Here is a 13,538-nt window from a genome sequence, read left to right on the forward strand (position 1 = left end):
CCAGCCTGTCCAGTTAGGATCAACACTGATTGTGAATCAATTTCAGCTGCTGTTGTGCAAATGGAATAGACAACAGGTGGAAGTGAGAGTCAATTATCAAGACAGCCCCTATAAAGGAGAGGTTCTGCAGGTGCTGGCCACAGACCATTTCTCTGTTCTCATCCTTTCTGCCTGATGTTTGGTCACTTTTGTATTTTGCCAGTGCTCTCACCCCTAGAGGCAGCATGAGGCGGTGTTGCTCAAGTAGTGCAGCTCATCCAGGATGGCACATCAATGAGAGCTGTTGCAAGAAGGTTTGCTGTGTCTGTCAGCACAGTGTCCAGAGCATGGAATAGATAGGAGGACAGGAGACAGGCCAGTACACCAGGAGACGTGGAGGGGGCCGTAGGAGGGCAACAACCTGGCAGCAGGACCGCTACCTCCTGCTTTGTGCAAGGAGGAGCAAAAGGAGCACTGCCAGAGCCCTGCAACAAGACCTCCAGCAGGCCACTAATATGCATGTCTCTGCTCAAACTGTCAGAAACAGACTCCATGAGGGTGGTATGAGGGCCAGACGTCCACAAGTGGGGCTTGTGCTTACAGCCCAACACCATGCAGGGTGAATGCTATTTGCCAGAGAACACCAGTTTTGCCATTGGTGCCCTGTGCTCTTCACGGATGAGAGCAGGTTCACACTGAGCACATGTGACAGTTCCTGCATGATGAAGGCTCTGATACTATGGACTGGCCTGCCCTTTTCCCAAACCTGAATTGAGCACATCCTTTGTCTTCATCTGTCTCGTTCCATCCACCAACGCCACGTTGCACCACAGACTGTCCAGGAGTCTGAGATCCCTCAGGACAACATCTGCTGCCTCATCAGGAGCATGCAGGCGTTGTAGAGGTCATACAGGCACATGGAGGCCACACACACTACTAAGCCTCATTCTGACTTGTCTTGAAGAATTTCCACTCAAGTTGGATCAGCCTGTAATGTGATTTTCCACTTTTATTTTGAGTATGGTTCCAAATCCAGACCTCCATGGGTTAATAATTTTTATTCACATTGATCATTTTTATGTTATTTTGTTCTCAATGTATTCCACTATGTAATGAATGAAGATTTTCAACTGGAATATTTCATGCTTCCTTTATTTCTTTGAGCATTATATTATTCTTTGGGTTTTACTTTATTAAATGTGTTATATCTTAATTCATGAGACTCAATCCTTCAGTTCCAAGCCTTTTTCTGCTTTTCTAAAGTGAAGGTGTATAATTGCTGATGCATCTGTTTTCTGAATGACCGTAAAGGCCTCACTGTGTCAGCACTCCATTAGAACCTCTGATTTACTGGATTCACAGCAGGGATCACTGTTAAGTACAGTATGTGTGCCAAACAAAATGCCTCTGCTCCTGTGAGTGATGATGTGCTCTGCTCTGTGCCAAGATTCAGCTTTACAGGATGAGTTTTATCACGGGTGAAGACAACAGGTGGGATTAAAAACAATGAGCTAATGAAATACAAACTGCTTCCGATCACCAAGTTGATTTAATGTGAAAAGTGAGGAAGATTGACACCTTTAATCCTCTTGTGCCTGCTGAACCTGACTGTTTTTTCATTCGAGCTCCTCCCCTCTGCTTTGATGTGGGCCAGGTACCGTAGGGCAGACATCGCTTGTTACTGCTGTGCCAACAGAGTGCTGATTGGCCCTGGCCAGGACTACAATAATCATTTCCATTTCCTCTCCCTCTTTTCATGAGTCAGTCAGAATTAATTCAGCTGCCCTTTACAAGATTAGAATTCCACCAGGCGATGGGGTACCCACTTATCTCAATATAATGTGATTTCCATCAGTTACATTGGCCACAGTGAAATCTTGGTCTGTGTTCTCTGAGCATTAAAGCCTAGGCTCACTTTTACTCATATTTCTTTTAAGACATCCCTCACATGTCTGCATGTAGCCTTGATAAGGCTCTGTGGATGGTAAGGTAGTCTCAGCCAGCACCATTTTAGTGCTGATGTTGGAGATCAGCTCACGTTTTCTCTGTTGCCACAGGTAAAAGTACAGCATCATAGAAAAACTGGATCTGAAATGTATTCCAGTGCTTCCAGGCTCTGACTTCAGTGATCCCCTGACTCGTCATCTAATGCTACCATCAGGCCTATGTTTTAAGTTATAGCCTGATACCTTTTTTTTCTTTTACGCCCTCAGCTGTACCTTGTGTTTAATGGTAATTAGAAAATATCAACATGCTAACAGGCTATGGTAAGATGGTGCTGATGAGGCTGCAGGAAAACACTGACAGGGAGGAAAGAATGATGTCTTTCTCAACACACGTTTAAAGTGGTTGAAGCCCTCAGATGAGACAAAACGTCTATGTGGGAGGCCCATAAATGGCCTGGATGTGTTCTCAATGAGGGAAGCAACAATTAGACCACAAATGCAGAAAAAAAGCAACCTGCCCGATAAAAACCATGAATGCTCTCCATCAGAAGCGGCGGCCAATTAACAGAATAATTAACTGAACTAACGTCTCTCTTAAACTACTGTTACAGGCCACTGTGACAGCAACGAGTGTATTTTAATTAAAGTGCCCTCCAGTTAGCGTGCGTTTATAAAGCCCACGAGGGACTCTTTTCCAGTGAAAAGAGATGTTCAATGAACTGTTGTACACAGCGTGAGCGTCGTGAGCGCTTTGTCAACGTGGGCTAAATTGGTTGCGGATTGTTGTCAAGCATCAGAGAAGAAAGGGAGAAAAAAAGAGCAATAAAACTATTATTCTCCCCTTCTCAACAAAAAAAAATCCTCATCTCTTCTGGCAGTGCTGTGGCTTTCCTTATAGGCGTCCAATGAAGCATGCAGATCAGCATCCAAATTAAAGTGGGATCTGTAATGAAACTCCTAGAGCCCCCTGAGTAAGAAAGTAACAAGACAGCTCATAAATAAGACACAGAGAACAAGATCATAAACGATTTAGACATGCAGGAAGTAGGAAGTAGGACACTAGACAAGAGCAGGAAGTTATCTTCTGCCTCACTGACACACCTTACATGGTGGCTCCATGGGGAGAAATGTTGGTATTTGGGGCAGAAATGTCATGTAGCTGTCACAAGATATATCAAAATGAAGGATGGTAATGTCTCTGTTGAAGGTACTGATCTTGGTCCTTGGTTTGAAATGTACATCAAAGACAGATTTAAGAGCTTCTTTGAAATGACTCATAAATGAATTCTTACTGAATGATTTATGAAACAAACCACTGCTACTGTTTGAAGTCAGGAGGTGATGCCAAAATGATATCAGTTTTTAGAGCTGGGTTTTTTTTCAACGGAGAATATCAAAAGATGAAATTCAGGTAATGATTTACACTCTTCAAAAATAGATGGATACCCTTCAGGAAATCATCTCTTCAAATATGTTTAAAAAAATAAGAAGCCTTCATTTTCAGTCTGGACTGTAGTGGAAGCCATGTTTAGCCTGACTGAATGAGCAGGTGTCGCCTGTTAATAGAGACGGAGGAGCAGATGGCGAACAGAATCAGAATGTTGGTTTCTCAAGTTTATTCGATCTGTGGTTATCAAAGACAATGCCCAAGAACATAAAAAAAGCCTTCATGATTGGAGGGGAGGGGGAGGAGGGAGGGGGGGCTGATATGACATAGCATCATTATTTTTTAAACATGTTCACCTCATTTATTTTAAAACAGCAACGTTAAAAGTAAAAAAAACAAAAAAAAACAAAAAAACAAACAAACAGATGGACAGAAGAGACAGCAAAAAGGACACTATCTTTATGGGAGGAGTGCTTCTTTTTGGTGAGCCTCAGGACCGCTCCTGTGTCCGTGTATGTGTATGTGTTTGTGTATGCGTGCACCATACTCCACATCAATCTTACCATTGTTCACTAGCGGTCAGCAGACTGGAGTTCACCATTGTTTCCAAGTGCTGAGGGTTGAAGACAGTGCTCGCTGTCACCGCCAGCCTCCCGCTGGCCACACAAACACTATTCACTCAGGGGTGGGGGAGGGGGTGGTGGGGAGAGGGGGGGGGGTAGATTAAAACATACACTGCTCACAAATAATCAGGCACATGGTTGCAACATGGCCTCTTAGACTTTTACACACACACTGGCACACTTGATCACACACCATCCTCTCGCACACACGCACACACTGTACAGTATACAATGCACAAGCCCCAAACGTACACACATATAAAATTAAGACCATTTAAAAACACTTGATAAAAGCACAATGGTTTTGTAAAATTAATTGCACATGAAGAGACAAGATAGAAGAAGCACAGTGAGGAGGAGGAGGAGCAGGAGGAAGAGGAGGAAGTGGAGGAGGGGGCAGCGGTGAGCATGGCAAGAAGAGAGTACAGTACATTCAGTGAACAAAACAAAACAAGGAGTAAAAGAAAGGCAAGATTAAATCAAAACCACTTAAAAGAATTAAGTAAAAATCGAAACACTTCTTCCAGTTTGTCATTTTTTTCCTCAGTCATTGATTCAAAGCTCAGTCCTTAGTGGGGGGATGGGGTGGGAGGATGAGGAGGAGGGGGTGCAGTGTGCCAGTCTTTACAGTAGTCCCAGAGCGAGCCTGGTCAGTTGTGTAGATTTTTAATTGTTTTCTTGCTTTATTTAAAATCAATGTCTACATCTCTACAGACCCGACGTCAGAATGTCAGGCGGGGGAGTAGTGGTAGGGTGCAAGTCTTCCATGACCTGACATTATGCACAGGCATTTACACATACATTCTCACACGCACGCACAAACACACACACTCACACACTCACATAAACACACAGAGTGCATTCTCATTCCCATCACCCCTGGGTACAGGCTTCTTCTTTTCTTCTTAGCTTAGCGCACTGAGTACGCCTCTCTCTTCTGTACAAAAAGCAACCTCCTTCTCTGGAATTGGAGACTGCGCGTTTCTCCTCACTCCCTCTCTTCTCTTTAAGTTTTTTTTGTCATTTTTTTTTTACTTGTTTTGAGAGTTAAGCAGTTTGTCCGCCTCGGGGTACATTGGGTACTTCACCGTCTCAATTTTCTCTTTGACCTTGTAGGATGGGTAGAGGCCTGTGCGGCCCAGTTTGCGGTTGATGCCTTTGGAGTATCCGTCCCAGTGGTTGCCGGCCACGCCGATCACATCGCCGGGCTCCAGGGGAATGTCCTCGCTGTTACGCGGCTGGTGTGGGTAGATGGCGATCTGATTGTGGGCATTTTGACCTCCAAAATAGTAAATGTCGTCCAGGGAGTAAAAGAAGGAGGATGCGTCCGGATGCAGAGTCTGCATGATCTCATAGGCTACACGGCAGACCTGAGAAAAAAAGACAGAGGATCTATAAATGGATACTGCTGTAGAGGCATGAGGAGAGATGCACACGTTTCATTTCAGTCCTGCTAAAAGAGGGATAAAATGTGATTCATTGCATTTAGATCCCTGAAGTGGAATAATAAGTGAATAGGAATTATGTAGCTGGCACACAGTGGGAAGCCAGTCCACTCCATGTTATACCTCATTGTAACAGCACTTGTAACAGCAATGTTAACTGAATATTTGAAGAAGATCTGCAGCAAGATATTGTCCAGGATGGACATCACCATCATCATCAGGCAGAGGAGCTCCTCCAGCGACAGACTGTTGCCCCTGGCCTGCTCCACAGACAGACTGAGGAAGTCATTTGTCCCTCAGGCTGTACGGCTCTTCAACTCCTTCCTGGGAGCAGGACTCGAGCCACGTGTTAAGCCACTTACCTGGACTCTTACTATCCTTGTAGTGTTTTTCTTGATATACAGTATATATATACACAAATTCCACTGTACATTGCATGCCAGGCTGTCTGTTCCATTGCTGCTACTGGATACTTGAATTTTCCCTGGGGGATCAATAAAGTATCTATCTATCTATTTGAAATGTTAACAACATATCTGGAGGTTATGGCTATAACCATGGTTCTCTGATTAGCATGAGTGAGTGTCTCACTATGGGAGAACGCCCCCTGCGTGATCCCGACAGAAGCTTTAATTACACTACACCAGCCCTTGGGGCTGGTATCAGTGACGTCTATGTCAGGAGGGACCGCCCTCCTCCTATATAATAGGCTGACATAGCTTCAGTCGCCATTCAAACAAGCTCACCTCTTCCTCGCTTCCATAGCAAGGAGGGTGGTCTGGTGAGACACTCACTCATGCTAATCAGAGAACCATGGTTATAGCCATAACCTCCAGTTCTCTTTCATAGCATTCGTTTCGTGTCTCACTATGGGAGAAATACTGACTCCCGGATTGCCAGACATGCCTGTAAAAATGACAACTGTCCCAGAGGGGCCTCACGAAGAGTGGGTTGTACCCCGTGAAAACCCTACCCCAAGAACTGAATGTGCCAGGGTTGGAACTGTAACATCCAACTTGTAAAACCTAGCAAAAGTGTGGGGTGAAGCCCAACTTGCAGCTGCACAAATTTCCTGGGCTGAAACCCCCTTAAAGAGAGCCCAGGAAGCAGCAAGGCCCCTAGTGGAGTGCGCACGCAGACCAGCAGGAGGCGGAAGACCTTTGGTCGTGTAAGCCAGAGCAATAGCCTCCACAATCCAGTGGGAAAGCCGCTGTTTTGAGACTGGCTTGCCCACACATGGCTTAGCCCAGGACACAAACAACTGGTCACTCTGCCTAACACCCTGAGTCCTGTCCAGATAGGTCCTTAGTGCACGGACCGGACACAGCGTATGCAGACGCCGATGCTCCTCAGAGGAGTAAGGCGGTGGATAAAAAGCAACCAGCTCTATTGGGGAGAGAGACCCAACCACCTTTGGGATAAAGGCTGGGTTAGGCTGCATACTGACCCTCTCGCCCCCTGGTGAAAAATGGGTACAAGCCTCGTGCACAGACAGGGCATGAACCTCACCGACGCGCTTAGCCGAGGCCAAGGCCAGGAGCAGCGCTGTCTTAAGAGATACCACCTTCAAGTCCACCTGATCCAGTGGTTCAAAAGGTGGACCAGAAAGAGCATCCAGCACCGTGGGCAGGTCCCATGACGGCGTAAGAGACCTAGATACCGGCAATTTACGTCGTGCACCTTTCATGAACTGACACACCAGAGGGTGTCGACCCACAGATTTACCATCAAAACCAACATGGCAAGCAGAGATTGCCGCCAGGTACACCTTGATGGTTGAAAAAGATTTTTCCTTCTCAATGAGGTCCTGCAGAAAGGATAAAATCACCCCCACAGAACACTGAAAAGGAATGGCCTGGGACTCCGAGCACCAGCTCTCAAACACTTGCCACTTAAGCCCATACAACTTCCTAGTCGATGAGGCCCTAGCACATTGAATAGTCTCAATGACACTGTTTGGGAGTCCTGTTGAGTTCAGGTTAAACCACTCACGGGCCAGGCCCACAGAGCCAGCCTCTCTGGGTGAGGGTGAAATATTTCCCCTCGTGCCTGGGATAGCAGGTCCCTGCGTAATGGCAGCTGCCAAGGCGTGCCCGCCAGAAGCTGGTAAATCTCCGCCATCCAGTGTTTCGCTGGCCAGTGCGGAGCCACCAGGATTACGACCAGCCCCTTCTCCCTCACTCTGGCCAGAGTTGGAGGGATGAGAGCCACTGGGGGAAAAGCATACAGGAGAGCACGTGGCCACTCGTGTGCCAGTGCATCGATCCCCAGCGGAGCCACTCGGTCGTGCAGGGAGAAGAACAGCGGACACTGGGCATTCTCCGCTGACGCATAAAGGTCCACTGCCGCCCGTCCATACCGCAGCCAAATCTGCTTCACCACTTCTGGGTGAAGTCTCCAGTCTGCATATAGAGGGATCCCCCTGGAGAGTAGGTCCGCCCCGCAATTCAGTACGCCTGGAACATGAGTCGCTCTCAGTGACTGAAAGTGCACATTGCTCCAGACTATCAGTCTGTGTGCCAGCGCATGCAACCGCAGAGATCTCAAGCCTCCCTGCCTGTTGATGTAGGCTACCACGGTGGAGTTGTCTGTCCTCACTAGGACATGGTGTCCCCGCAGCCAGGGGAGGAAATGTTTTAGAGCCAAATGAACAGCAATCAGCTCCAGACAGTTTATGTGGGTGAAGCGCATGTGAGGGCCCCACTTCCCGTTCACTGTCCTCCCTTCGTGTGTAGCACCCCAGCCTGTGAGAGAGGCATCTGTAGAGATCACCTTCCTGGCCGAAACAGTTCCCATGGTAGCCCCCTGGGTCAGAAACCCTGGGCTCTTCCACTGGCGCAGAGCCAGTGAGCAGTCCACAGAAACCCTCACCCGTCGATGACCATCTCGGAGAGGATCTAGGCCAAGGGAGGCTACCCAACGCTGAGGCCCTCTCATGTACAGGCGTCCCAGGGGTATCACCACCACAGACGAGGCCATCAGGCCTAACAGCCTCTGACACTGTCTGAGTGTGACTGTGTTGCCCCTGTGAAACAGTGCAAGGCATCCTTTCATTGCCACCACCCTGTCCTGAGACAGGAAAACTCTGCCTTGGAGAGAGTCCAAAGTCAGGCCTATGAAGGTGATGCACTGAGAAGGTGTCAACATGCTTTTTTCCATATTCAGGCGAAACCCCAAACTCACCAGATGTTCCCTGAGAACATCTGTATGGTGGGCCGCCTCTCGGGGTGTAGAGGCTGCGACAAGCCAGTCGTCTATGTAAGTGGCCACGCGGATGCCTCTCTCCCTGAGTGGGGCTACAGCTGCCTCTGTGCATTTCACAAACACTCTGGGACTCAATGACAGGCCGAACGGCAGCACCATGAACTCGTATGCTGTCCCTCGGAAGGCAAACCTGAGAAACTTCCAGTGTGGAGGATACACTGGAATGTGGAAATATGCATCCCTCAGGTCGACAGATGTGAACCAATCGCCTGCCCGCACGAAACGCAGCAGAGAGGCGTGTGTCAGCATCCTGAATTTGTATTTCCTTAAATAGTGGTTCAGGGCTCTGAGGTCCAGGATGGCCCTCATCCCCTGCCCCCCCTTTTTTGGAACCAGGAAATACCTCGAGTAGAACCCGCTGTGGGCCTCCTCGGGCGGGACAACTCTTATTGCTCCTTTCTCCCTCAGAGTGGAAATTTCCTCTAGGAGAATGTTTGCGGATTCTCCCTGAGCATGAGAAAAAATCATCCCTTTGAAATGAGGTGGAACGGCTCTGAATTGAAGTCTGTAACCCTTCTGAACGGTTCTCAACACCCATTCTGACCGTGTGCAGGCCGCCCAATTCTCTGTGTGCAGAGAAAGCGGGCTGACCGGCAACTCTGTCATATGTGGTACGTTGGCGCCCTCTTGAGGTCGAGGTGCGTAACACCCAACGCCCATCCGCCCCGGTGACTCCTGCCTGCTGCATGGAGGTGCCCGGGCGGACCGCGTCACAGCCGCGGGGATGTTGGTCCCCGCGGGCTGTGTTATAGCAGAGAAGATAGTTGTGTGTCTTAACATATCTTTTTTCTGCATTTTTTTCATAGTCATAGTCAACAGCGCCCTCGGCTCTCTGCCTGGATGCGCATTGGACTGTTTTATTACAGAGTGCAAGACAGAAGTGCTTGTGCAACACTGAGAATGCTGTCTGTGTTTGTTGGGCACTCGAACGTGAACACCGGCCCAAGTGCTGCACTCTATGCGGGCAACGTCCCGCAGAACCCGCTCTGGAACTGAGCTGGAGAAGGGCAGGGCGACCCGTTGGGGGGGCAGCCTGGGTCGGCCCTCCACCTGGGGAGAAGCGGTCAGGCCTGCCGCTTCCTCTTCCTCACCGTCGCGGTAGCGGGTTGAGGTGGTGGAGCGGCTTGCCGAGCATGGGGAGACTGCTTCCTAGCCCATGGGTTGCCGGCGCTTTTAGGGGCTGGAGGGGCTGCCTGCGTCTTGGACACCTTGGGGATCCGATAAGCAGGAGCCGGGTGAGAGACAGCCTGAGCATATGACTGACGCGAAGTGCCGGGAGTAACAGGTGGAGCCCTCCTCGGCAGGCAAAGTTTCAGCGCCTCATCATCTCTCTTTTTCTCCTCACATCTCTTCTGCATGGAGGCAACAGCCGAGCCGAAGAGCCCATGAGGGACGACCGGAGTGTCGAGGAGCTCCTCTTTCTCCTTAGTCGTGAGGTTGGTGAGCCCCAGCCAGCGCGCTCTCTCTTGCAGGACCATAAGACCCATGGCTCTTCCCGTGGCTTGGATAGCCACCTTGTGGAGGCGAAGGACGTGGTCCGTAATGACGCAGATTTCTTCCCACAGGGAGTTATCTGGTTTAGCCGTCATGTCCTCCTCTAATTCCGCCTGGTAGGCCGTCAGGATAGAGGAGGCGTTGAGAGCTCTGGCCGACAGAGCCGCCGCCTTATAACACTTGTCAGTGAGGCTGGACTGAAAGCGGTCTGTCTTGGAGGGAAAAGATGAAACCGAGGAGGACAGGGACGTCTTCGGGTGAAGGTGTGTCGCTACCAGCGGCTCAATGGGAGGTATTTGGCGGATGCCGTTAGCCTCCATCCCCTCGCAATCCAACAGGGAGCTCCCCGAGATGGGGTGTTTCTCGCTGTATGGTTTAGCTTTCCACGTAGCCGCTATCTCATCAAGCAGCTCTGGGAAAATTGGCAGCACTTGTTTCCCCGTCTTCTTTGCTTTGGGCAGCTTCTTGCCATCAAAGCGAGACCTGACTTCCTCGGCTTGAACCGTGGGCCACGGGATGTTGAGCCTTACAGCGGCACGTTTGCACATGTCCTGCATGTCGAGATCCAGGGGAGAAAGCGCCGAAGGGATTTCTCCCATCGCGACGCCCGGCTTTGCAGCCCCGCCGGTGACGCTGAAGTTAGTTTCTTCTTCGTCACCGTCTGATAACAGGAGCTCGGAGTCGGCAGACTCTCCCTCCTCGTCATCAGCGTCTCGTCTCGGGTCGACACGGATAAGGCTCTCCCATCCCTCCTCTGACGGGAAACAGGAGTCTGCAGTCTGGGGAACTGCGTCTGCCCAACTCAGCCCGGGCGGCAGCGCTTCAGCCGCCCCACCCGACATATCCACCCCGCCTTGCGGCGAGGCTGTCTCCGACAGCAGTGGGTCACCGCCGGACAAACTAGCCTGGCGAGCTAGCCGTCGGCGGAGCAACTTGCGTGGGAAAGCAGCGCAGTGGATACAATCGTCCGTGGAGGACATAGCCGCCTGCGCGTGAGGTACGCCCAGACATGCTGCACACACGGGGTGAGTGTCCCAGCTAGACATTTTATTGCCGCAGGGGCAAAGCTTTGGGCTTTTCCCGACTTCAGCGGGGTTGTTAGCCGTGGCCATGACTAGCATAGGGTTCAAGGGCGCTAGCGTTAGCTTGTGCAGCTACTGGTTGTGTTCAGGGAAAAATGGCTATTTTCCTGGCTAGCCTGTGATGAGGTATCGCTACCTGCTGTGGGTATTATTAGCGTGAGCTGTATAGTGGTATTGCTACCTACAGACGATGCTAACGCACCCGCTGTTAGCAGAAGTATCGCTACTTCGGCTGTGACAAGTATTGCTACTTGAGGCAAGAGTATTTCTACTTTCACCGATAGCGTGGAATAGTATTTCTACTATTCTTCAGCTGTGAAGCAACCGTGTCGTGTGGGACCAAGCGCCCGGTGACCGAGTTTTCACTCGAATCAGTGGGCAGTTTAGCTAGGCACCCAGTAACACAGTTGTCATCAGGCTTCTGTGAGAAGCGAGAAGAGGTGTTTGAATGGCGACTGAAGCTATGTCAGCCTATTATATAGGAGGAGGGCGGTCCCTCCTGACATAGACGTCACTGATACCAGCCCCAAGGGCTGGTGTAGTGTAATTAAAGCTTCTGTCGGGATCACGCAGGGGGCGTTCTCCCATAGTGAGACACGAAACGAATGCTATGAAAGAGAACCTATTTTTTATTAAGTGTATCAACCATATTTATTTTATTACTGTTTTGCTTCTCTCTTTATAAACAAGCCCACATCAGAATTACTTCCACTGCATGCTGTCTCTGACAGTGAACTGAAGAGCGTGAGGTTACCTGCGAGGAGAAGGTGCAGACGAGGAAGTCAGTCTGAGACAGGAAGTGAATGTCCAGGATGACTCCTCTCAGTGAGTTCTCAGTATAGCGGTTGTGAAGGCCGGCCGACCACGAGATGGAGTTATCACTGATGAACTCATATTCTGGATACCTGAAAGGAGCACATAGGGTTAAATAAAGACACATGCTGAGTAAGCAAAAGAAATATAAGAAATATCCTACACACTGACTTGGTCTTAGCTTCTTGCAGCAGGGAGGGGTCATCAGTGGCCAGGTAAACCCGTTTCTTGTCGATGTGGACACGCCTGGCCAGATTTTGGAACTGCTCCTCCACATGCAGCATGTACTCCTCTATGGGATGGAAGGCCGCCTCTGTTCCCACTTTATCTGTCCTCCTCACATGGACTCTGCAGACACACACACACACACAGAGAATGACATACACTATCTACTATCTACTATCAGCCCTTGTACTTAAAGATAAACAGAATTACATTGATGTTTTTCACTGATGTTTGACAGAAGCAAGTTTCAGCCCTGCAGTTTTCAAAATAACAGTAAATTCATGTGTCGTTCTGTCACCCAAGTGAGAAAAAAAGAAAAGAAACAGCACTTTTGTTGAGTGGCATATTTTGGGAATCTTGTCGGTGTAAACACAAACAAAAAGCGAAAAGTCAAATGGTGACAGAGAGAGGAAGTATAAGAAATGTAGCGAGACAGAAAGATGGACAGAAAGAGAAATAACCAACCCGACCATGCTTTTTTTTTTTCTTCTGGTGTCCTTGTCATTGCTTCCAGTAAGGAAGGACAAAGAGAGACTGCTGTCATCGGCTGTAGAAAAAGCTCACAGCTTGAAAAGGATAGGGGGAGAACAGGGGCTCCTCCTCTGACACAGACACAGCACTCAAACTGATGGACGCCGAAACACAATTTTATTCCATCCAGAACTATTCAATTACAAAACTACCAGGCTATATCTGCATTGTGACTTCACGCCTTTGGGGCAAATGAAATGTATTTTTTAGCCTCATTTTTTTCCACTTTTAGTTCCAACATGGTGCAGGACAGCCAGATGTTCTCCGGGACAGCACCACAGGAACATCCAGGGTTTAGAGCCCCCAAGTGAGCAATATTAGTCTGTTCCTTCCCCCTATTCAGGATCTCTCTGTTGCTTTGCGGATTGAAAGAGCTTCTCTAACCTCAAGGTTGCTCCCTTTGTGAGTCAGAAGCAGAAAAAGTCCGATAAACAGGCTAATTTCTACCACTGGCTAGAAATCAATCACAACTATTGGGGATGCCTGCCAGAGAAACAAAGAATGGAGGTGAGAATGAGAGGGAGAAGGGGTGACACGGGTGTTGGGAGTATTTCATTCGGTGTGCGTCTCAGAGCGGACAGAGGTCCTGACATCCTTCCTTTGTGGGTCTCTCTCTCTCTCCTGCTGCTTTCATGTCTGCTGGATTTTTTTGTTCCTGCGAGCCTTTTTGTTTTTTGTCTCGCCTTTTCTGTGTCTGTCAAAGCAGCCGAGACCGCAGTGAGGTATTGCTTAGCCCTTTGCCATCTCCC

General features: G+C 49.1%; 1 protein-coding gene across 2 annotated transcripts in view; it reads right to left on the reverse strand.

Annotated features, from left to right (window-relative positions):
• Positions 1 to 3,627: 3,627 nt before the first annotated feature.
• Positions 3,628 to 13,538, reverse strand: part of fut8b (fucosyltransferase 8b (alpha (1,6) fucosyltransferase)) — a 79,192-nt gene continuing 69,281 nt past the window's right edge. For both annotated transcript variants that reach the window (XM_028397547.1, XM_028397548.1), the window contains exons 8-10: positions 12,205 to 12,381; positions 11,975 to 12,125; positions 3,628 to 5,305 (exon numbers count right to left, since the gene is read on the reverse strand). In XM_028397547.1, the coding sequence (XP_028253348.1) occupies positions 4,967 to 5,305; positions 11,975 to 12,125; positions 12,205 to 12,381 (667 nt within the window). In that variant the 3' untranslated portion in view covers positions 3,628 to 4,966. The remainder of the gene's footprint in view (positions 5,306 to 11,974; positions 12,126 to 12,204; positions 12,382 to 13,538) is intronic.

The sequence above is a fragment of the Parambassis ranga genome, chromosome 24, assembly GCF_900634625.1.
Source record: "Parambassis ranga chromosome 24, fParRan2.1, whole genome shotgun sequence".
NCBI classification, from domain to species: Eukaryota; Metazoa; Chordata; class Actinopteri; family Ambassidae; genus Parambassis; species Parambassis ranga.